This window comes from Chelonoidis abingdonii, chromosome 2, assembly GCF_003597395.2.
Source record: "Chelonoidis abingdonii isolate Lonesome George chromosome 2, CheloAbing_2.0, whole genome shotgun sequence".
NCBI classification, from domain to species: domain Eukaryota; kingdom Metazoa; phylum Chordata; order Testudines; family Testudinidae; genus Chelonoidis; species Chelonoidis abingdonii.
Window position 1 is genome coordinate 70,448,022 of NC_133770.1, and position 25,444 is coordinate 70,473,465.

The 25,444-nt window shown below is 38.1% G+C and overlaps 1 protein-coding gene across 7 annotated transcripts in view; it reads right to left on the reverse strand.

Moving 5' to 3' along the window:
- Positions 1-25,444, reverse strand: part of TBC1D5 (TBC1 domain family member 5) — a 534,167-nt gene that overhangs the window by 132,987 nt on the left and 375,736 nt on the right. For all 7 annotated transcript variants that reach the window (XM_075062444.1, XM_075062442.1, XM_075062441.1 and 4 more), the window contains one exon: positions 5,056-5,198. In XM_075062444.1, coding sequence (XP_074918545.1) covers positions 5,056-5,198 — 143 coding nt within the window. The remainder of the gene's footprint in view (positions 1-5,055; positions 5,199-25,444) is intronic.

The window sequence follows — 25,444 nt, forward strand, 5'->3', positions numbered from 1 at the left end:
GCACAAGGCACTCGCTGAGATCTATTCTGAGTTGTTGGGTAAAAAGCAAGCTAGAGTTTGATCCTCAGAAGAGTGCAAACAGAAGTTAAAAGAACTGTAAAATTTTGATTACACTTTTTTTTGTTTTGTGTTTTAAAGAGGGGGCTGTAACTCATGAACCACTGGATTAAACAATCTCAAATTTGGACAACTATCCTGGATTCCCATGAGGCACAGCAAATTTCAAGAGAATCCAAGTAAATATGTGGATTTTAGAGCACTTAGACAGATGGGCTGCTAAATAGTAAACTAGTCTCCATCTTAACTATGGTTGAGTTATAGAATTAGGGGCAGTTCACATCTTTCAGTACTATTGTTCCAGTCTGTAGCCCATCTCAGGCAATTTATACTCAGCTAACATTCTAAAGGTTTTCTTAGCAACCAGAAGGACTAGATCTTAACATACTGGAGAACAAAATGGCAGTCTCAGAAAAACCACCTGTTTGATTAACTTAATGAACCAGCTCAATCCAACTCATTATATCAAGAAGTCAGTTAAATGGTCTCCCTTTGTATGTAGTTATTTTAAATTGTATGGAATGTTCAACTTATATGAGTCCGTAATATGAATGCATACTAAAGATCTTTATAAACGCTGTGCGGAAAAACTGATGTGGGTGCACACAAAAGGTCTAATTTTCCAACAGTTCAGTGTTTGTAACATCTCGAAGATCAGGTTCTGAATAGTTGGAAATAAATAAGCATTTGACAGAAGAGTGACTATTCTCTATTAGGGAGTGATGAACCACAGAACTTGTAAAAATATGATATGTGGGGAATAAGACACTCCAAAATAAGAACAAAATGTAACAAAATTTGAAGATAAATAAAACAATATAAAGAGAAGGAAGTATAGTTGGGTACATTCTGACTGTTAACAATATGCAAGATCAGTGAATCCTTGGGGACTAGACAAATGTCAGGATAAAGGAAGTCCAGGTTCAGAATCATCTGACGTTATAAGGTTTTCATGATGATCACCGCCAACGGTAAATGGAATGGACACCATATTTGCCTAGGACAACAGATGGCTAATTAAGAAAATGAAACCTTTGTTCTTCCAAAACTTGGTTAGGATCTTTCCTATTGCTGGTGATGGGGCAACTATTGCAGTCTTGATGAACACTGGTCATTCTGTGCTCACAGAAATATGAAATAGATTTTTCCCTGGTGCTCTTCCATTAAAGAAAGATCCAGTTTACCTCGACCCAGTAACTATTCATGGGCAGAGGCAGGGGTCTGTAGATTAACTGTGCCTGTCTGCGATCAAGTTTTAATTTCTTGCCAGCCAAGTGATGCCTAGGAGTGTAATGTCTGACGTTGCCTAGTCCTCAGACTTTTAGGCCAGAAGGGACCATCTGATCATCTAGTTTGACCTTCTGCATCCACATGGAGTCCCAACACAGGAATGGTGATACTGATTTTCCCTTCTATTTTACATAATAATTTTTCTTATAGAGTAGCCATTTAGTTGAAGTAAATATAACTTCCTGAACATCTTGTTGTATAACAGATATCACAAAAATACTAAGTAAACATTTCAGAGCCGGGCCTGTGGCTCGTTTACTTCTGCAAAGTATCCAGCACACTTTTGGGCATGCAATCATAATAATAATAATACTGGACATATCTGGTTTTAAAGCAGAAACAAATCATACGAATGGAAAAGCAGTCATTTTGCCGATTCAGCTGGTGTCAAATGCTGATGTACTGACAATGGCCTCACATCAGACAAATATGCAAAACATTAGCAGCCTATCTGTTTTTTTTCCTTGAAAGAAAAGACATTTCACTGCTGTATTTTCTGATTTATTTTTTTCTGAAATACAAAAATATGCAGTGGTACTACAGGTGCACATTTATGCAGTGAAACAAAACCCATGAAATAAATGTCCTCAAACCTCTTTTCTGAACTCATCAGCTATTGCTCATAGAGACGATATATTTCCATGCTCTAACACGGGGGTCATCAACTTTCAGAAATGGTGTGCCAATGTTTTTAGAAGGTCTCTCTCTCTAAGTCTATAATATATAACTCAACTATTGTTGTATGTAAAGTAAATAAATGAAGCTGCTTAAACATTTTAAAGACCTTAAAATTAAATTAAAATGCAGAGTCCCCCAGACCAGTGACCAGGACGCAGGCACAGTGTGAATGCCACTGAAAATCAGCTCACGAGCATTACGTTGCCTCCCCTGCCCTGACATAAGAAAAGGGTATGTGCATACTTCAGATCCAAGATTTAACAGATAGGAAAATACCTTTGATGTTGTGCATGAATCTTTCCACAAAATGGCAGATAATTTATGACCACAAAAATGCATTAGGCCTTGATCTTGAAATTGGACATTAAATGTGGGCTCTGTCAGCCTGTGCAGACTCTCATGGACTGATGGGGCTTTGCATGTGTACAGAGGTGCATCTGTGCAGAGCAGGTTTTAGAATCGGAACTTCATGAACATGCTTAAATATCCGTAATCTTCTGAATGATCATGTCATTACAACCACATTTGTCATAGGTACTATATGTAACAATCTAAATTTTTTGCTTCATATCTAGTCTATTTCTAAAATAAAGGATAAAATTATAGCAGAAATAGAGTTTTTTGAAGCCATGCTCTTGAGAGCAAGAAAACAGAATACTGTATGTATGGCAGCAAGAACAAAAAACAAAGAAAGAATATTTTAAAAAATCTAACATGCACAGTATTTAAGAGCTACTTTATACATGAAAATCTTGTCATTATTACAGCTTTATCATAGGTTGCGGTTGGCTTTGCAATCACTCAGTTTGTTTTAGAACTTCTAATATTAACTCTCATTGTTTAAAATTTATAGAGTTTTAAATTTCAAACTTTCCAGTCCATTCATTTAAAGGATGAGTAATTACTATTGGGTATTTTTAATTAAAGCAAAACAAAACCCTAACAAATTAATACTACAAATGGAAGTTTTTCCACAATATTTGCTTTAAAAAATTTCAGAACAGAACTTAGTATCACAAGACTCCTAAAATGTTTTGTTTTCTCCTCAAAGCTCAGTTACTAGCAATGATAAAAAAAATTGCTGAAAACTGTAAAAGCACACTGAGTATTGATCCACAGACACTCTCTCTCTCTAAAGTCAAGAAATGTGAAAAGCCTCCATACCTATTTTGAGTCTGGGTTTGACAGTATATTCTGTACGTATATCTGGCTACATTGCTGTACCACCCTCATAAGCTTAAAAATGTCTACATGAGTTTAAGTTATTTATTTTGATATTTATGTTTCCTTAAACAGTGAAGGTGCTCTGCCATCAATTGCAAATACAGTATATCTTTGGCAAACTAGCTCCCATTTGTAAAAGCTACTTATAGTGGCTGTACAAGTCACGGGAACTGAAAAGTAAAAGAGGAGCTTGATATGCTGATCCCATACTGATTCTCAGAACACTATTTCAGTTCACAGCTATTTCATACCAGTGCTTGTGTCTACGTTTGCAAGAAATCAAAAGTTTAGGGAATGCTCATGTGTGCACTTTCCCACACCATCCTTTTTTAGAGGGTAACATAATAAATAAAATATTGATTTTTTTAAAAAATCTGTTACTATACGTTTTACATTACATTTTTCCAACAAAATTTTCAAGACTACTTCCGCTTAATGCATCTGAACAACAGTCAGATTTAAAACCGCTACAATGAGTTCAGTGGCAGCATCATCACGAGGAATCTAAGGTCCCTATTCTGCTAGTGCTTATACAGGATAAACTTTATGTACAGAAGTAGTCCCACAACAGTCAGTGGAACTAGGGCATGTATAAAGCACATGCATCAGAATCTGCAGGATTGGACCCTAAAATAGCAGGCACAGATGTGTTTGGAACTGTATCCCCTAGATCTTGTTGGACCTAAAGTATTGTTATAAACTAATGGCAATGGGCATGTGTAAAATTTTCACAAGTGCGCTATAAAATTTGTATAGTGTTATTGTAGCTGTGTCCGTCCCTAAATCTGAGAGACATAAGACGGGTGAGGTAATATCTTACACTAAACCAACTTCTGTTGGTAAGAGAGACACGCTGTTGATCAACTCAGAGCTTGAAAGTATCTTTCTCTCTCCCCAGAAGTAGTAAGTTAGTCCAATAGAAGATATTACCTCACCCACTTTGTCTCTATAATAAAAAGTGATACATATTTTACGACATAAATACCTCTCATTATGGAAAGATATGATTCGTATTGTCCTTTTTTAAAAAACAGTATCTTACATTTGTAATGACTAGAAATATGTTCTCGTTTATAAATAAGAGCTCCTTAATTAATCATTTAGTGTCTTTTTCCCCCATTCACAAAGATAGAAGTTAAGGATACAGTGTTAACTTTAACTTTTGATGTTCTTACTTGTCCCAGCCTAATATTCAGATGTATCTACTGCACATCATTAGCACAATAAAGATTTCACCATTGAGCAAATCTCAGAAGTGCATGTTAAAATAATTTTAAGTCATTTGTTATTTAAATAATTTACCCCCATAGAATAAACACAACATATATATGATTTTATCTCCATATGTAAATTTCCTTAAATATATATGTTAGAAAATTATGATTAGTTGTCTTAAATGATCATTGCCTTTAACATTCTCTATTCCTCGTATGAATGAGAACAGCATAAAGATATTTCCACAAAGGGAGACTTTTTCTATATGTCAGCTTTGTCAGAAGGTGGAGCTCTGCACATATCTGTATAACTCTGCTTTATATATGCAACTCACAACCCTGTATAAAAAAAATAACAATATTTGGAAAATAAATCTTGGTTTTAACGCCAACATTCAATGTCTTTCATGAATATATCAGACCACATTTGGTAACAAGGGGCTCCTACCGTAGTTAGCATTTTAAGTAATTTTCAATTACACAAAACACTTTCAAAATGAAATTCAGAAATTTCTGATGCTCTCCACCCTTTTTATTTTAAAAAACTTGGATTGCACTTTAAAAAAAAGATTATAAGATAATTGATACTTACAGGCATCTCTAATATACAACAACATGGCTACAAAAACGTAGTCAACTAAATCCAGGGTGATGCTGTCAGCAAATAAAGCATCCCAGACAACAAGAAGGTCCTGGAGTGGGAATTCTCGTCCAAATAGGAGCCTCACCCATCGCCTAGAAAAAATATGTTGATATATATTCAGTAGAAATAATTACAAATATTACTAAGTCAACATATTTATCATAAAATCAGACATGATCTGAAACAATGTATGGAATTTTAAAAAGCATTAAGTTATTTGATAATCTTTTTATTAAGAATTTTATTTTGGGAAATGTTGTTCTGTATCCTAACACAGTTATAGGAGGAAATACATTAAGGACTTCAAAAGTTTCAATTGACTAAAATGTTACTGTGCATGTGGGACACAGTGGAGAAATTGTATACCAGTCCGCATATTATCATCTAGTACATTTAAATTAATATTGATTTAAAAAGAGGCTGAGAAAATATCATTAAAGTAGGTCTGGAAGAGCTAAGCAGCAGGATGAAGCCAGTGGTTCATTTAAACCTCCAAAAAGTCCAGATATATGAAGCAGGAATCATTATGGATTGGATTGGAGTTACCAGAAAGGGACCTCTTCCCTTTATGTAACTATACTGTTTGCAGGTATGTAAAAAATATGTTATATACACCATTTTGATTATGTATGTATACTTCAATTTCAATAAAATTTAGAGACATTTCTACAAGTAGAATCCCATTCCATGCTGTATATACATGTGTTTTCATATTTACCAAAATGTGGAGATCTATCTAGGTTACATGTAGCATCTGGTCAACACTGGTAGTGCAGAGTGAGCATCGCAGTGTTAACTAAGAACTCATCACTCTGTGGTTTCAGGCAAGTCAGCCTCTGTATATCTTAGTTTTCACATCATAAAATAGGTTGGTAGTATTATTATTCCTATCTCACAGGTCTGTAGCAAGGATTAACATTTTACAGCTGTTTGAAAAATATAAAATGTTACACAAATGGTACGCAATAGCAGTATTACATTTAAAGTGATTTCATGCTGGGCTTATAAGGAAATAATTATATTCTTAACTGGTACATACACGTTATTTACCATAAAATCTTTTAGTCGATGGAAAGTGAAAAGGGAGATTTATTATAATTTTCCTCTAAGCAAATTACGCCACTTTTTAAAGCTGGCAGCTTATGTAAGAAAAATAGAACTAAAAGGCAACTAGAATTCAGAACTAGACTAAACTTACTTCTAAGAGTTGCCATTTGACAACCTTTGTACCTTATCTTACTGGAATTGTAAAGTAACAAATTTGGTGGGGGGGGGGGCGGTATCAGAAGTTCATTTCTACACAAATGTGAGCCAACGATCAATCAATTACAAATTTAGGAAAACTTAATTGTTGCATGAATCTGTGCTCAGTAAAAGAAGCTCATGTTATGAATCAGATTTCATTCACTTCTCAAAACTTTCATTCCAATTTTTTTTCTTTAGTGGAACTGTATATGTATGAGTGCTAACCTACTGTACAGCAATAAACCTTTGTTGAAGACAGAATTTGCAGAATTCTAAGCAGATTTTTTTTCCCCATAAGGAACATTACAGTTTTAAAACAAAAATATTTAAACTTTGCATATAAAATTATCTTACATCTGTGCTCTTCTGTCAATCTGTTATTTGTTAATATAAAAGTTAATATAACTGTTTACTTTATAATGTTCAATGCTCTTCTCTCCACTAAAATCAAATGTGCGCTGCCTCCCCTATTTCTAATACTTTCTGTAAATCCTATCTTTAGGGCTGGATGTTGCAACAAAACAGAGCCACTGTTTCAACTAAAAGCAAGGCTAATCTAGCACATTTAATGTTCTGTATAAGGTGTTTTACCATATAGTGGCACATTACCCTACAGTGCCTAGTCTACAGGAAACTATTATCCGACGGTGACACAAACATTACCCAAACTCTGCATGAAGCTTATTACTTGCAGTAACAAACCCTCCCACCCTTAAACCAACAACTTTCATGTTGCACAAGCTGTTAGGAGCGAAAGCTCAGCTACGCTTGAAGCATTTGAGCAGACTTTGCTCACAACCTACTGAAACCTAATTCGAGAGGTTTGATAAAACTCTAATACACTTCAAGGGAAAATATACACCATGGTGTAATGGGATTTGTTATTAGGCTTTTATTAGAAATCTCTTTTGCTTCTTTACTACTTCATTATGCAGTGTTAATCGTTTGTGGATGCAGGTTTATTCTGCTCAAGCAGGAATCAATCCTTTTATTCTGTTTTTATATTTTCTCCTGGGAAAGTTAAATCTCAGTCTCTAGAGATATCATGTTTCAGAGTTATAGAGTGCAGAAGAACAACTGGACTTCTTTAGCAACCATGATACTACCATTATTTGAACCCCTTTGTCCTAATGGGAGCAAACAATTCACACCACTGTAAATGCATGCATAGTGACTGTCTCGTCTTCTGTAACATTTAGCTCATAGCATCCATAACCCAAGGATCCTATCACCTATGAACCATGTTGCCATATGGCATGATTTCCATGAGCCTTTACATTTATAAAAAGGGACACTTAGTTTAATGAATCAAGTTTTACATTGGAGTGTTTTCTTCAAAATTTACATGCTTCTATGGATCTTACAAATATTTACAGAGCATTTAAGTTGCACTTAATGATAGCATTGGACAAGATAACTGCTTTTCCTCTTTGCTGGTTGGCTGTGGTTTAATTATTAGTCTGTCTTGTTAATCTTGCTTTATATCTGTTACATTGTCACAACGGTGTACCTTTTATCCCCTGCAATAATACAATAATTCATATTTTACCAGACCTACTTAACAATTAAGTTCGACAAAAAGTCCAGAATTTTTAAAGCACCAATAAACCATCCAAGAGTACTATTATTTATCTCTGGAATACCTAACCCTAGCTTCTACTTATGATTCCCATATAATTAAACCACAACTCTCAAGAGATCAGTAATTACTTGCAAGAGATAATGATTCATTAATGGCCATACAAAATAGAAGAAACCAAAGGACATCAATCCTCTGGTACATCTATTAATTATGGGAATGACCCAGTCTTTACCAGATTTAAATAAAGATCGCCACCATTTTAAGATTAAGATTAACTGGACAATTCTATAAGCAGTATCATTTAGAAGCCATATACTTTATTTTAGCTATTGACTTGGCATTTAGGTTTTATCTGTATGTGTGTCTTCCTTCTTCATTAAGAGCAATGAAATCTTTAAAAATTACTGACCTGAACTACATAAGCCTTAAGACTTGGGATAGGAAAGTAGAAGTAACGATAACAGAATGGGAGTAGTTACGATGGAAAGCTAGTGCAGCACAAAGGAAGACACTGGAGCAAGACAGATAAACACACACAGATGGGAAGCCATGTTTGTAGGAAGGGTGTAGCCTATCTTCAAAAATGGACCACAAACACAGACTACTCTTCAGGCATTTTGAAATTAGTTGGATGGGGCTAAATCACGAATCCAGAAATAGTCACTGAAAGTTCTAAGAACACTGAATCCCCAAACTAAGAGCTAAAGGTGATTTTCTTAAACCAAGACTCTGACTTTTGAGTGAAATGTAGGCCCCATCTCTACAGGCTATGTACAAGCTGACTGACTCCTCCTCAATGAGACAGAAATATAAAAGAGATCCCTTACATTAGCCTGCACTAGTAAGACCGGATGTATTTCAGACAATTACTACTTCTTTGGAAGGGAGGTTTGAAGCAGTGGTCATGCTGCTAAATAATCTCAGAGGGAATTGACAAGACTTAATATTGCTTTACACATGCAACAGAGCTAGTAAAGGTTTGCATTTATAATAAAGAGTAATGCCAGTCTTTCAATATATTACATGCTGTGCACAGAGCAACACCTATGATTAACACTGCCCAATACTTTTCAGTATAAGATCCTGTTTTCCAGATATAACTTTTCCAAATTTATTCTCAGACTGCAATTTTCCATATTGGGTGTCTGCCTCAGGCTGATTTTTCTTTTTTTCTAGTTTTTGATAAAGTGGTTTATCTGTTTGCAAGAACAAATATAGGAAAAATGTTTTGGCCGTGTTAACATTTTTTTGTTTGTTTTACAAGCTGTAGTGCCTCCATATGTCAGAGAAGAGACATGAAATTTGGCAATGGGTCACACTGATGTCTGGGATTTGCTGTTCACCATCTCCATGAATATGTGCTCTAACCTGGCAATTTATAATGCTCTGAAAAAAATCTTAGTTTACACATGCTCAGTAGAGACGTATTAATTTGACAGCTAAATTTCTCTGAAGATTCCATTGGGAATGAACATGGTCCATACCCTCATAATTCCTACATGCCTGCTGGACTGCACAAGCACCATCCCCACAGAGCAACTGCCCCTCAATTGTCCACGGCTGTTATGGTGTCAGGCATAGGAACTAAGACACTTGTGCTCTCAATGCTCCCCTTGCTGGGCTCCAGACAGTAATTAGTAGGAGGAAGTTGCCTGACTCAAACGCAGAGGGGGAGAGGAACAGGTATGGGGCGTCTGGGGAAGGAGGAGGAGTAATGAGCCGGAACCAGTAAGAAAGGGGAGACAAAAGCAATAGATGAGCCATAGATGGGGGAGATTAAGAGCAGTGCTGAGGTGGGAAAAAGGGCAGGAGCCAAGGAGAAGGATGGGTGGGAGGACAGCAGCAGAAGGGTCTGTAATTCCCCTACAGAATTTGCAATAGAACTCAGGATTTCCGGAGTCGGTACATACCATTGCTGACTAACAAACAGCAGTAAAACGCACTGGCAAAGTGTGCATGTCATTCCTCTGTAGTGGTAGGTCCGCATAGAAGATAAGAGCCTGCTGTTGCTATCAATCACTCTGTTAGCTCAAGGGGTAGAGAACTGTGCTGTGGAGCTGAAGATCCCAAATCCACTGAGACTGATGGGGGTGGGGGGTTGTCAGCATGTTTCCACATGACATAATTTGGATTTTCAATTTAACTTTCTAAAAAAAACTTAGGAAATTACACTCCAAAACCCTACCTTAAAAGAAAGTTAAGATTGCAAAATCAAACATTCAAAAATTAGGAAACACCAGAATTAATATTGCAGGTGAATTGATACTGAGAAAATTACACACAAGTAGAAAGCCCTCTCTTTGAACTCAGATCTAGTACAAACAACGAATTACATTCAGGTTTACGCCTCCAGCTAGAACAACTGAATGTGTAAAAGCATGATCAAATAGGCTAGAATGAACAGCAGACAGCCTTTCAGGTATGGTATCGTATGGAAATAAGATGTGAAACAAGAGTGAGTAATAACTATTGTGCATATACAACTTCAAAAGAACTTTTACGCTGTAAAGGAAAATCAAAACTGAAACAGTTTCTCCCAAGTAGTGAGCACAATTTTGGATGGATTTGCGATGCATAAGAGATATTTCATATGCAGTTCATTTAATCACTAGCTGCATATATGTAAATAGCTTTCTGAATGAGAATGCAGGCGGAAGAGCAAAGTAAACTGAAAAGTTTAACTGAAGGATCCCAGGAAATACAGACCAGGGAATATGTTGAGACATTTAATACCAGAAGCTGTCTCTGGCCTGGTCTACACTAAGCGTCTAAACCGAATTTAGCAGCGTTAAACCGATTTAACCCTGCACCCGTCCACACAACGAAGCCCTTTATATCGACATAAAGGGCTCTTTAAACCAATTTCTGTACTCCTTCCCAACGAGGGGAGTAGCGCTGAAATTGGTATTGCCATGTCAGATTAGGGTTAGCGTGGCCACAAATCAACGGTATTGGCCTCCAGGCGGGTATCTCACAGTGCTCCATCTGAACTCGGATGCACGGACCAGGTAGACAGGAAAAGCCCTGCGAACTTTTGAATTTCACTTCCTGTTTGCCCAGCGTGGAGCTCTGATCAGCACGGGTGGTGAGGCAGTCCCAAATCCAAAAAGAGCTCCAGCATGGACCGTACGGGAGATACTGGATCTGATAGCTGTATGGAGAGACAAATCTGTTCTATCAGAGCTCCGTTACAGAAGATGAAATGCCAAAGCATTTGAAAAAATCTCCAGGCTATGATACAGGGTCCACAGCACAGTGCTGTGTGACAAGCGCAATGGAAAGACAAAGAATCTAATGGACGCTTAAGGAGGGAGGGAGAGGGTACTGAGGACTCCAGCTATCCCACAGTCCCCGCAGTCTCCAAAAAGTATTTGCATTCTTGGCTGAGCTCCCCCAATACCTGAAGGGTCAAAAACATTTTCCGGGTGTTTCAGGGTATATGTCGTCAATGTACACCCTTCCCCCCTTCCACCCCGGAAAGAAAAGGGGAAAAAAAAAAGTTTCTCGCCTTTTTTCAATGTTACCCTATGTCTACTGCATGCTCCTGGTAGATGAGGTGCTGCAGCGCTGAACACCAGCATCCCCTTCCCGGTGGCAGATGGTACAATATGACTGATATCCATCTTCATCATCAGCCCGTGAGTGCTCCTGCTGCCTCGTAAGCGCTCGGCCGGGGCGCCTGGGTAAAAATAAGAATGACTCTGGGTCATTCCTGCAGATGTACAAACGGCTGGTAACCATCCTCATCATAGCAAACTGGAGGCTAGCTCCATCAGCCCCCCTGCTTTTCATGTCTAAAGAAAAGATCTGTACTGCCTGGAGACTCATAATAGCGAGCTGCATCCTCTCCCCTGCCACCCTTTAATGTCCTGCCTGGACTATCATAGCAGCTGGAGGCTTCTCCCCCTCATTGTATCTCAGGAAAAGTCAGTGTTTGTTATTCCTGCATCTCTACTATACTTCATCACACAAATGGCGGGCACTGCCATGGATAGCCAGAGGTGGAGGGGGAGGAAGCAGATGGGTGGGGTTGTTGCAGGGCACCCCCTAGAATGGCATGCAGCTCATCATTTCTGTGGACTCGGGGCTCTGACATGGAGGCGGCTGTGCTCTGGTTCTTAGTAGACTGCCCCATATTCTAGGCAGGACTGACTCTATTTTTAGCAAACATCAAAGAAGGGAATGACCCAGGGACTCATTCCCATTTTTGTCATGCGGCCCCCGGCCGATCTCAGCGAGGCCAGCCAGGAGCACCCATGACAACGCAGACAGTTCAAAATGACTGAAACCGTCATCTCATCGCCAATTTACAATGGCAGATGTGGCAATAGGATGGTAACTGTCTCTGCTACCTTGCAAAGGCAAATAAATTCTGCTGGGTACCACTGCAGTACCGTGTCTGTCAGCGCATCCAGTCACACATACGGTGACAGTGACAAGCAAAACAGGCTCCATGTTGCCATGCTATGGCATCTGCCAGGACATCCAGGGAAAAAAGTGGCAAAATGGTTGTCTGCCGTTTGCTTTCACAGAGGAAGACTGAGTGATGACATTTACCAGAATCACCCGTGACAGTTTTTAAATTGGGATCTCAACCCAGAATTCCAATGGGCGGGGGAGACTGCGGACACTATGGGATAGTACCCACAGTGCAACACTCCAGAAATCGACGCTAGCCTCGTACTGGACGCACACCACCGAATTAATATGCTTAGTGTGGCCGGTGCACTCAACTTTATACATCTGTTTTACAAAAAGAGTTTATGTAAATCGAGATAATCCCGTAGTGGTAGACATACCTTGAGCTGGGCTGGTAGCAAAACAGTCAGAGGAGAGAGAAAAGAGAAAGCTCATTCAGAATGGATGACATTTTAGAAATGCAAGACATTGTTTATTTTCTTGTAACATTACTAAGGGACGCATAGACTCTTTTGCAGCATTTCAGATTATGTATGTTACACAGTCTGTTTCTCTAGTTTTCTGTCTCTTAATAACTTGTGTTTATTAAGACCCCATGCAGTTGCACCACAGTGTGTGGATTTCACAAGACGTCCCAAAGAGATGGAACAATCTCCAGCAAACAAAGAAAGAGCAAAGGAAGGGCGTCTTGAGCATAATCCCATTCAATCTTTTTGACCAGAATCTTAATGGGTCTCACAGAGAGGTGTTTACTGAAATGAATCATAACATGCTGAAACACTCCTCATAACCATAGATAAAGAGTTGAAGGGGCTGCAGCAAACAGTTAATAAAAAAGAGAACATTTCAAAATAAGGCCTTATTATATAACAATATTTCTCTAAGATGGAGAGGGAAGAAAAAATTCATAACAGGCCACAGAATTTGCTGTAAGTAGCAGTCAGGAAACTCTCTGTTTGATAAAGTGCTACTTCTTAATGTTGAGAACAGTACATAGACCAACTTCCATAGCAAGCATCCTTACATAAATGACACATCACGAGATAGTCACAATCAAAAAATCCATCCAATACTCTAAGTTGTTGTGATTCAAGAATGAAATGTCTGTGTCTATAAAGATACCTCAGCATAAAACTACAGGCTTATTGCAGAATTACTGGGTGAAATTCTATGGTCTATGCTGTGCATGAGGACAGACAGATGACTGTAATGTTCCATCTGTCCTTAAAAATCTATGAATCTTAGATATTCTTATGCACTCATCGCCTATAGCGAAAACCTGGTTTCCTACAAAAGTGAAAAAGATAAGATGCCCTTTTTCTGGAATCTGAAGAATTATTCAGCTTCTCCTAAATATCAGGGAGATAAGAACACAATGCAAAGCTCATGGGTGAGGGTTTCCTTCTTTCTTAAATCTCCCACTTTTTCGTTTTCATACTTAAAACTAAATAAAATACCATCCTTTTAATTGTTTTGTTGGACAGTCAGATGAGTGCTTTGGTGGAGATCACTATCTAATAAAATGTATTGTTGTATGGATCTATGGCACACTGCTGACTTCCCATATGAATGTCTTATGTGCACGGCTAGTCGGACAGGTGGTGTGTGCTGCCTGAGCTTGTCTCTTTATACCACAACTAGCATGCAGCTGCCTGAAACTCATGAACCATTCCACTATTCAACTCCATGCTAGGTAGCTTCTGTGATTGTTCTGATTTCTGGTTTCAAATTTATATTTCTTTGGGGCCATGCTGACTTCTTGCTATAAGAATTCTTATCTAGATATATAAAGGCATGGTGTTCCTTAACTTCCATAGCAAGATTAAGTTATTTTCTTGTGCAGATGCTTAAATACTGTGCTAACTGCAACTGTATGCTGTGGTCCTTGTCCAGTGTGGCTGGAGAAAGAGGTTTTCGCCCTGGCCCCGCCACCCCGACCCCAACTAATTTCAGAGATAGAGGAAGGGGAGTTTACTTTACAGAATAAAGAGGAGGGCTAGACAACTGGGATTAGAAATAAAGTGTATAATTTGAATAATAAACGTAATTAACCATTGAAATAACTTACTTTGGGATGTCATGGATTCACCATTATTGAAGTCTTTAAATCAAGAGTGGATGTTTTTCTGAAATATATGCTATGGTTCCAACACAAGGTATTGGTCTGAGGCAGAAATCACTTGGTAAGATTCTACAGCTTGTGTTTATGCAGAAGTCAGACCAGAAGGTCCTCTTGCATTAAAAATCTTTAAGACACTCAATTTTGCAATTATCATTGCCTTCTGTAATGTAAAACCCCAAAACATAACAGAATAAACATGCATGTTACTGCTGGACTAGTTTTTCTTTATCTAATGGATGGCTTCTTTAGATATCTTCTTGGACTTACAGATCTTTGGTTTTACTCTATTTCCACATCGTTTTTCAAAGACAGATGACTACGTTTTTGTTGCTTTACTCGCTAGCTTTGGCACTCATTTTTAATCAAGTTAAAGAACATTCATTTTGGAAGACTTAACTCTAAAGTTTTCCTATAGTATTACAGATTCATAGATTTAAGGCCAGAAGGACCATTATTATCTGACCTCAGGCAGTTTTAGTTTGCTGTGTTGGACCAAGATATCTGTAAGACCCCTCTCTCTCTCTCTTCCCCATGCTAATAATCTTCAGAGGCACCATGTTTCTCAAAATTATAAATTTGTCCAGCCTGGGACAAAGCTCATGAAAGTATAGACAAGCTTTCTCATCAGCTGGCTCAATACAATGGAATTCAGTTTGGCACGGGTAGGAGGGACCACAATCTCTCCACTTTCAAGGAGAAGTCTAAAACTTACCTCTTCAACTTTCAATTCCCATGTTCACAACAAAAAACAACAAAGAACATGAAGTTTAAAGTGGGAGGGGCACTGAAAAATCTCCCAGCTGCTCTAGCAGGATGGAATGAGGAGCGTAGACTTACATGGATTTTATATTATGATGTTAATAATTCTATTAAGTGTCACATTGATGGGGATCAGTGTGTGGTTATAAGTTTAGATAAAGAGTAGAATAGTGCTAATGAGAATTAGAGCACTTGATCGATGGTCTGTGCAAGAATGCTGGTCACTGGTTTTAACTGCTTCTCACCTATAAGTAGCAAAAGATAAAAAATACTTTAACAGTAATATCCAAGTGAACAATAACTTTTATAAAAAAGAAGAAGTAAGTAATAGATGTATAAACGTGTTACAGACATGAGTTGTATTTGTTGGTTATGTGTAATTACTATGATTAAGAAGTATCAGTAAGGTTTAAAACCATGCGTGTGAATATGGCAATGTCACTGACCATTTATTAAAACATTATTATTAATTTATTAGCACTTCAATAGAATATTATAAGGACAGGAGACTCAGAGATAAGAAGTGTGTGTAAGTAAGATGTTAGGTAGGGAGAGAGAAGTTGGTCGTGCCTGTAACTTCACTAGTTATCTGATCGGGTATAATAGTAAAAGTGCATTGGATGTAGCGAATTTTCTATACCTTGAAGCTGTTAGTACAGGGATGGAGTTATTTGGAGAGGTGACAGATTATGCAAGAGGTTTCAAAAATGGTGTGGGGGTGTGGTAGTATAACTGGCTGGAACTCTCCTGTTATGTCTTAACTCGAATGGGCACTATTTTGGATGAGATCTCGTGGGTCTCTTAGTGTCCGACCATAGGGATACAGGAGGTAACAGAAAACTATTGGAAGAAGTGGTTATCTAGTTTTGCGCAGCGTGTGCGTGTGCTAGATAGTACGAGAATTCTATTGAGAATGTAGGTCTGGCTGTAGAAGTCTGAGAAAGCTTTTGATTGCGTATTTCTGGTCAAAAATAGAGTGAGTATGATAGGAGCTTGGGAGACAACAGTTCAACTATAAAAGCAGGGACACAACTGGTTGTCCAAGTGTTTATATATGGCAATACGTGAGAGAGCTGGGGGGATAGCACAGTAATGGCGTGGAAACAAAGTAGAAAGTGTACAGAAGTTTTGTTATATCCATGTGGTGATATAATCCCTGCGCCTAGGATCTACTAGGTGTCAGATCTTGCGCATTGCAATTTGCAATATGGTTCTGGATAAGTCTACCGGTCGGACCTATGAGAATTATCATAGGTTGGGTGATTTCGAGATCGACAGCCAACGGTAAACATCCATTAGCCCACATCTTCAGCGAGGAACTGACTGCAGGACTCTGTCCACAACCTGATGGTTGAAGAGGGGAGAAAGTTATGGAGAGGGAACTCTTTGGGTCAGTCTTTTTCAGGCAGATGAGGGAGTTGAAGGCTGTTTTCTCTCAGGCACTGTCCCACTCTTCACTGTCCCAGCAATACGCTTTCTATTGTGCAGGGGCTCTCAAGAACACAATGCTGTCTGCACTGAGATAGAGGACGAGTCACCGCTGGAGACAGCATGGTCTAATGGTTAGGAGGCTGGATTGGGAATAGATAGAGAAACCTATCTTCTATTTCTGACCTGCTTTGTAACACTGGGCACGTCACTTCCCGTCCCCTCTCTGTGCCTCAATTTACCCTCTCACTTTAAATTGCTTTACTTCAATTGTAAAAGCTTTTGGGCAGGGCTTTTTTGTGTGTCTGTGTAATGCCTAGTACAATGGGATCCCAATCTTGGATGGGGCTTTCAGACGTCTCTGCTACCTTGCAAAGGCAAATAAATTCTGCTGTGTAGCACTGCAGTACCGTGTCTGTCAGCAGCATCCAGTACACATACGGTGACAGTGACAAGGCAAAACAGGCTCCATGGTTGCCATGCTATGGCATCTGCCAGGACAATCCAGGGAAAAAGAGTGCAAAATGATTGTCTGCCGTTGCTTTCACAGAGGAAGGACTGAGTGATGACATTTACCCAGAATCACCCGTGACAGTTTTTAAATTGGGATCTCAACCCAGAATTCCAATGGGCGGGGGAGACTGCGGGACTATGGGATAGCTACCCACAGTGCAACACTCCAGAAATCGACGCTAGCCTCGGTACTTGGACGCACACCACCGAATTAATATGCTTAGTGTGGCCGCGTGCACTCAACTTTATACAATCTGTTTTACAAAAGAGGTTTATGTAAAATCGGAATAATCCCGTAGTGTAGACATACCCTCTGACTTGCTGGTTGTCAAAAACAGTCAGAGGAGAGAAAAAGAGAAGCTCATTCAGAATGGATGACATTTTTAGAAATGCAAGACATTGTTTATTTTCTTGTAACATTACTAAGGGACCCATCTAGATCTTTTGCAGCATTTCAGATTATGTATGTTACACAGTCTGTTTCTCTAGTTTTCTGTCTCTTAATAAATCTTGTGTTTATTAAGACCCCATGCAGTTGCACACAGTTTGGGGATTTCACAGACTGTCCCAAAGAGATGGAACAATCTCCAGCCAACACAAAGAAAGAGCAAAGGAAGGGCGTCTGGAGCATAATCCCATTCAATCTTTTTTGACCAGGAATCTTAATGGGTCCTTTCACAGAAGAGGTGTTACTGAAATGAATCATAACACTGCATGAAACACTCCTCATAACCATAGATAAGAGAGTTGAAGGGGCTGCATGCAACAGTTAATAAAAAAAGAGAACATTTCAAAAATAAGGCCTTATTATATAACAATATTTCTCTAAGATGGAGAGAGGAAGAAAAAAATTCATAACAGGCCACAGAATTTGCTGTAAGTAGCATGTCAGGAAACTCTCTGTTTGATAAAGTGCTACTTCTTAATGTTGAGAACAGTACATAGACCAACTTCCATAGCAAGCATCCTTACATAAATGACACATCACGAGATAGTCACAATCAAAAAATCCATCCAATACTCTAAGTTGTTGTGATTCAAGGAATGGAAATGTCTGTGTCTATAAAGATACCTCAGCAATAAACTACAGGCTTATTGCCAGAATTACTGGGTGAAATTCTATGGTCTATGCTGTGCATGAGGACAGACAAGATGACTGTAATGGTTCCATCTGTCCTTAAAAATCTATGAATCTTAGATATTTCTATAGCACTCATCGCTATAGCGAAACCTGTTTCCTACAAAAGTGAAAAAGATAAGATGCCCTTTTTCTGGAATCTGAAGAATTATTCAGCTTCTCCTAAATATCAGGAGATAAGAACACAATGCAAAGCTCATGGGGGTGAGGGGTTTCCTTCTCTTAAATCTCCCACTTTTTCGTTTTCATACTTAAAAAACTAAATAAAATACCATCCTTTTAATTGTTTTGTTGGACAGTGCAATGAGTGCTTTGGTGGGAGATCACTATCTAAATAAAATTGTATTGTTGTATGGATCTATGGCACACTGCTGACATTCCCATATGAATGTCTTATGTGCACGGCTAGCTGGACAGGTGGTGTGCTGCCTGAGCTTGTCTCTTTATACACAACTAGCATGCAGCTGCCTGAAACTCATGAACCATTTCCACTATTCAACTCCAGTGCTAGGTAGCTTCTGTGATTTGTCTGGATTTTCTGGTTTCAATTATATTTCTTTTGGGGCCATGCTGACTTCTTGCTATAAGAATTCTTATCTAGATATATAAAGGCATGGTGTTCCTTAACTTCCATAGCAAGATTAAGTTATTTTCTTGTGCAGATGCTTAAATACTGTGCTAACTGCAACTGTATGCTGTGGGTCCTTGTCCAGTGTGGCTGGAAGAAAAGAGGTTTTCGCCCTGAGCCCCGCCACCCCGACCCCCAACTAATTTCAGAGATAGAGGAAGGGGGATGTTTACTTGTACAGAATAAGAAGGAGCTAGACAAACTGGGATTAGAAATAAAGTGTATAATTTGAATAATAAACGTAATTAACCATTGAAATAACTTACTTTGGGATGTCATGGATTCACCATTACTTGAAGTCTTTAAATCAAGAGTGGATGTTTTTCTGAAATATATGCTATGGTTCCAACACAAGGTATTGGTCTGAGGCAGAAATCACTTGGTAAGATTCTACAGCTTGTGTTATGCAGGAAGTCAGACCAGAAGGTCCCTTCTTGCATTAAAATCTATGAAGACCACTCTAATTTTGCAATTATTTCATTGGCCTTCTGTAATGTAAAACCCCAAAACATAACAGAAATAACATGCATGTTACTGCTGGACTAGTTTTTCTTTATCTAATGGATTGGCTTTCTTTAGATATCTTCTTGCTGACTTACAGATCTTTGGTTTTACTCTATTTCCACATCGTTTTTCAAAGACAGATGACTACAGTTTTTTGTTGCTTTACTCGCTAGCTTTGGCACTCATTTTTTACATCAAGTAAAGAACATTTCATTTTGGGAAGACTTAACTCTAAAGTTTTCCTTAGTAGTATTACAGATTCATAGATTTAAGGCCAGAAGGGACCATTATTATCTGACCTCAGGCAGTTTTAGTTTGCTGTGTTGGACCAAGATATCTGTAAGACCCCTCTCTCTCTCTCTTCCCCATGCTAATAATCTTCAGAGGCTACCATGTTTCTCAAAAATTATAAAATTGTCAGCCTGGAGGACAAAGCTCATGAAAGTATAAGACAAAGCTTTCTCATCAGCTGGCTCAATACAATGGAATTCAGTTCTGGCACGGGTAGGAGGGACCACAATCTCTCCACTTTCAAGGAGAAGTCTAAAACTTACCTCTTCAACTTTCAATTCCCATGTTCACAACAAAAAAACAACAAAGAACATGAAGTTTAAAAGTGGGAGGGGCCACTGAAAAAATCTCCCAGCTGCCTTAGCAGGATGGAATGAGGGAGCTGTAGACTTACATGGATTTTTATATTATGATGTTAATAATTCTATTAAGTGGTCACATTTGATGGGGATCAGTGTGGTTAAAAGTTTAGATAAAGAGTAGAATAGTGCTAATTAAATTAGAGCACTTGATCATGGTCTGTGCAGAGAATGCTGTTCACTGGTTTTAACTGCTTTCTCACCTACTAAGTAGCAAAAGATAAAAAATACTTTAACATTAATATTCCAAGTGAACAATACTTTATAAAAAGAGAAAATAAGTAATAGATGTTATAAACGTGTTACAGACATGAGTTGTATTTGTTGGTTATGTGTAATTACTATGATTATAAGAATATCAGTAAGGTTTAAAAGCCATGCTGTTGGAATATGGCAATTCACTGACCATTTATTAAAACATGTATTATTAATTTATTAGCACTTCAATAGAATATTATAAACAGAACCTCAAGATAAAATGTGAATAAGAATTAATTAGAAAAATTGCTGTACTTCACTAGTTATCTAGACCTAGAATTATAAAATCAGTTGATGACATTTCAATCCTTGAAAGCTTGTTAATAATGGAAGTATTTGGAGGACCAGTTCAAGATTTTCAAAAATGGGTGGTTTAACTCTGGACTTCTGAGTCTAACTCGAGGCACTCATTTTTGTAAATTGCGGTCTCAGTTCCGGACATGATACAGAGGAACAAAAACTATGGAAAAGTGATCAAGTTTCCAGCTGTCTTGCTAGAAGTATGATTCATTGAGAAGTAGTCTGGCTTGTAGAGTCTGAGAAAGGCTGCTATATTTCTGCAAAATAACTGAGATGAAGGAGCTTGGACAACAGCCAACTTTAAAAAGCAGGGACAACTGTGTCCATTTAATGATGCACAGAAGTAAACTGGATAGCACAGAATGGCGTGGGAAACAAAGTAGAAATGTACAAAGTTTTGTTATATTCCTTTGGTGAAATCCTGCCCTGACCACAGTGTCAAAACTCCCATTGAATTCAATGGGTTCTGGATTTCACCTCTTGTAGCTATAAAATAATGTATTTCAATGACAAAAATCCATATTCAGAAGAGAGAAAAATGCAAGAATGGCTATTGAATTTCAACTGTTCATTATTTACACTCATTCCAAAATTACAGTCTTAATTAGTGAGAATACCTATACATTTGCTTTTTGAAAAACATTGCAAAGTAATGGGCACATTTTCTGTTTGAACAAAAATAATATGGCTGCATGATTTTACATACTGTATGTAGCAATAAACCGACAGAAACAAAAAAGCCACTGCTAAATTAGTGATACTTCTAGTGTTATCGGCTATTAGCAATTATGAACTCTTTCCTCCTGCTTTTTATTCTCCAAAAATGAGAACGCATTGATTGATTGAAGTTTGCTTTGGCAGTTACAGGCTACATAAATTTTAAAGTAGAAAACTATATTAGAAAACAATTATTTGTCAGTGTTCTATAAAGGCTATTTTTAAGGCATTAGACTATATTAGATCATGTCCTTACACCTAATGCTTTGGGGATACATACAATAGGGTTCACTGATGCATTCTTCTTTTGTACAGTATATCTGTGAAGTAGGAATCCCAATATAGTTTTAGCCACTTTGGGCATTAAATTCTGCTAGAGTTACTACATTTCCATGTAGAATAATCAAGGACAATGAAGACAGTCAGCCTTATCTGAAAGGTCATTCATTATCTTTTTATCATAAAAAGGATTAACGTAATTTTATTGACTTTTTTTTAAATGTCCAAATATGTACTGAAATGTTTTATCAAGCTTTTACCATTCATACTCCATGTAGGAGACTTCCCCATCACAAGCATTAAAGCAGCTGACTTTACTACTGGTGTAAATTTGTAATCCATCATTTTAAAACACGTAATCCAGAATACCACCACTTTATTATTATACTGTCACATTACAGTGTACTACATAAACTTCTTCCATTACACTGAAGGAAGTTTTTCAGAAAAGAGCTCAGGCGCCTGAGCTACTGGAGGTCGAAAAAAGGTGTCCATAAAGCAATAGAATAGTTATTGGAAAACTTGTCTTAATCTTAACACACTAGTGAGATTATCCATCTGCAAAAAATGTAGATGAAGACTCCTGGAGAGCTTTGTAAAGCACTGAAATGAATGAATGAAAATGCTATAAAAGTGCAAAGTATTTGTATATATTTAAGATTAAACTGGGGCTTGTGAGAAATGGAGAGTTTGGCAAAACGTTACCCAGACTCTTCCAACAAGACTTCATATCTGTCAACAAACGCTCAGGGAATAAACCATCCTTATATTTAAGAATTTTCAAATATTTTATAGAACATTCAGCCTAAACAGATATTCTTGAAAAGAGGGCACTTTGTCAGTGAGGCTTATATAAAATATTCTGTATTTTACAAAAAAAATGTAAATATGCCCTTTATTAACAGGAGAATTGAGTTGGTCTAACATAGTGGTTTTCAATCTTTTTTCATTTGCGGTCCCCTAAGAATTTCGAATGGAGGTGTAGACCACTTTGGAAGTCTTAGATGTTGTCTGTGGATTCCTAGAGTCCACAGACCACAGGTTGAAAACAACTGGTCTAATAGCTATATAGCACCTTCACATCAGAAGGACATGCACCCATTAGGACTAGCAGACAATTTAGAATCCCTCATGGGTTAGATGCTTAATATTTCCTTTAAAATGGATTAGACTTAGTCCCAGAGGACTGAATAGGAACTGTCAAAATCTGATGACATTCTGCAGGACAATTGGACAATCATTTTATACAGCCAGTGTAAAATAAATGTGCAATATATGAACAGAATAACTGAACTAGAGGAATCAACTGTGATCCAGGGAATCTGTGGTGCTCACTGGCAGAAGGCACAGGGGGTGTATAGGGTTTTACAGGGATCATTGCAAAATATACGTATTGATAATACTTAATGTATCCATACTAAAACTTATGCTTTTAAGATCTTGGAGTTGGTAACATACCTCAGAGGTGTTCCTTTCAGGCAGGAGGTAACTATCATCTATCTTCCTGTCTGGCCATTTGTGAATTGTATGCTTCACACTGTAAGCCTATTTGCATACTGAATCAGGTGCAAATTGAGAAACTGAAAAATTTATGAGAGGGGGAATCTACAGGATGAAAATATACACCAGGGGATTGTCCAGTTTATGAGTAAAGACAAAGGATTGGTCTGGTATATCTTGGAGTGCAAAAAGACGCTGAATCCTTCACCTAGGTGGCAAACTGACAGTGTGCATGACTCATGAACAAAGGCACACAGTCAGCCTGGCTATACAATGCTACAAGATTTTTGGGTAAGCCATACTTTATTAGACATGAGAGTACCTTGTTAATTAATTTTAGGTTCTAGAATGTGTGTTACGATTTAATTTTGTAGGTAACCACTTGTTTCCCATATTTCTAGTTGCTACTACTTGACTCTCTATGCTCTGTTAAATAAACATATTTGATTTCACTATAAACATATGTAGGTGCTGCGAGTTAAGTAGAGCGGTGATCTGAGGTGGAACCAGTAAGCTGGGATGTACTGTTATGTTGGAAGCACTGGTTCAATGAATATTGTGAATATCCAAGACACCAGTGGCTGGACACTCCACGAGATGCTTGGAGGGCTGTAGTGTGGCTATTGCTAACCTTATAGCAGGACCTGTGAGTCCTATAGTGGAGTGCTTGTGTTGCTGGTGCAGGTAGTGTTGGGAAAGTGACCCATGGCAGATGTGGTACAAGACTTCTTTACGCTAAATGCAGGTGGTAGCGAGGTGCCTCACAACCCCAGAGAAGCAACTTACTTCAAACACAAATAAAGTCCAGACATCATTTCAAACAATACAGCCTGAAAATGTCATCATTCTGCCTTTACTTCTTACAGTTTATATAATGTATTCCTTTGCTATGTTATCAAGAATCTAGTTAATAGTGGAGACAATTTTAGATTTCAGGAAAAAGGAGATTCAACAGTTTTCCGCAGTAAAATCAACTATGGCAGTATGGCCAGTGACACAAACTATGCATTAACAAGAAAATGGTAAAACTGAATGCTTAGCTGCACAAAAGCGGTGAGCGTACATCTTTGATATATTTAATGTACAAAGCCATACCACTTACAGCGAAAAAGCTTATATTTAGATTTAAAGCACAAGGAATGCTGAAACTGGTGTGAGGATTCCCAGCTGCAAAATACAGTTAACCTATCAATACATTAAGTACAGGCGCTCCCCAACTTACACAAGCGTTCTGTTCCGGAACGCAGTGCGTAAGTCGGGGACGTATATCTGACAATTACGCCAAAAAACCGCTTATGGAACTTTTTCTGTAAGTGCGGGTTTGCGTAAGTCAGGTTCGCGTAACCCAGGAAGCGTCTGTAATACCTCAGGAGGAATCATGTCCAGAATACAAAAATATATTACTAGCACTAGAGAGAGGGATTTGGGCCTTGTTAACCTAATAGAAATCTATCTGTATGGATGACTACCCCTTCTAGAACCACAATTATTTTATTATTTGGACAAATAAAACCTGCTAATTGAATTTAAGTAGTTACATACGCAAAACTAACTTCAGGCATCGTTCTACCTCAGGGGTAGACAACCTATGGCACGCATGCCAAAGGCGGCACATGAGCTGATTTTCACTGGCACGCACACTGCCCGGGTCCTGGCCACCAGTCCGGGGGGCTCTGCATTTTAATTTAATTTTAAATGACGCTTCAACATTTTAAAAATGTTATTTACTTTACATACAACAATAGTTTGGTTATGTATTATAGACTTATAGGAAGAGACCTTCTAAAAACATTAAAATGTATTACTGGCATGTGAAACCTCAAATCAGAGTGAATAAATGAAGACTCAGCACATCACTTCTGAAAGGTTGCTGAACCCTGTTCTACCTCAAGCCAGGGAGGTAGGGAAGAGAGAAAGAATTAAGGGGATGGTAAGAGGTTGAATCTGATGTAAGATCTTTGGAAATAGATTAGTTTTATATTGCATTCACTGGTCCTTTTTCATCTACCCAGCAGCCAAGATTCCTAATTATTGTGAAGCACTTGGAGCACCCAGTTCTGCACTCACTCAACTCAAGGCACTTTTATGGGAGTTTCACGCTCAGAGCTGTTGTTAAATCAGGTCATTATTTTGTAGCACAGTATCATCTCGGACAGCCCTTAAAACGGTAGAGAATCCTGATTGCAGAAATGTGTTTCCATCTTATTTGTATCGTAAGAAGACTGTTACACTGCTTTCTCCTTAAGAGTCATCATTAAAAAGAGACTGGGCCCAAAGCAAACAGAATGCCTACCAC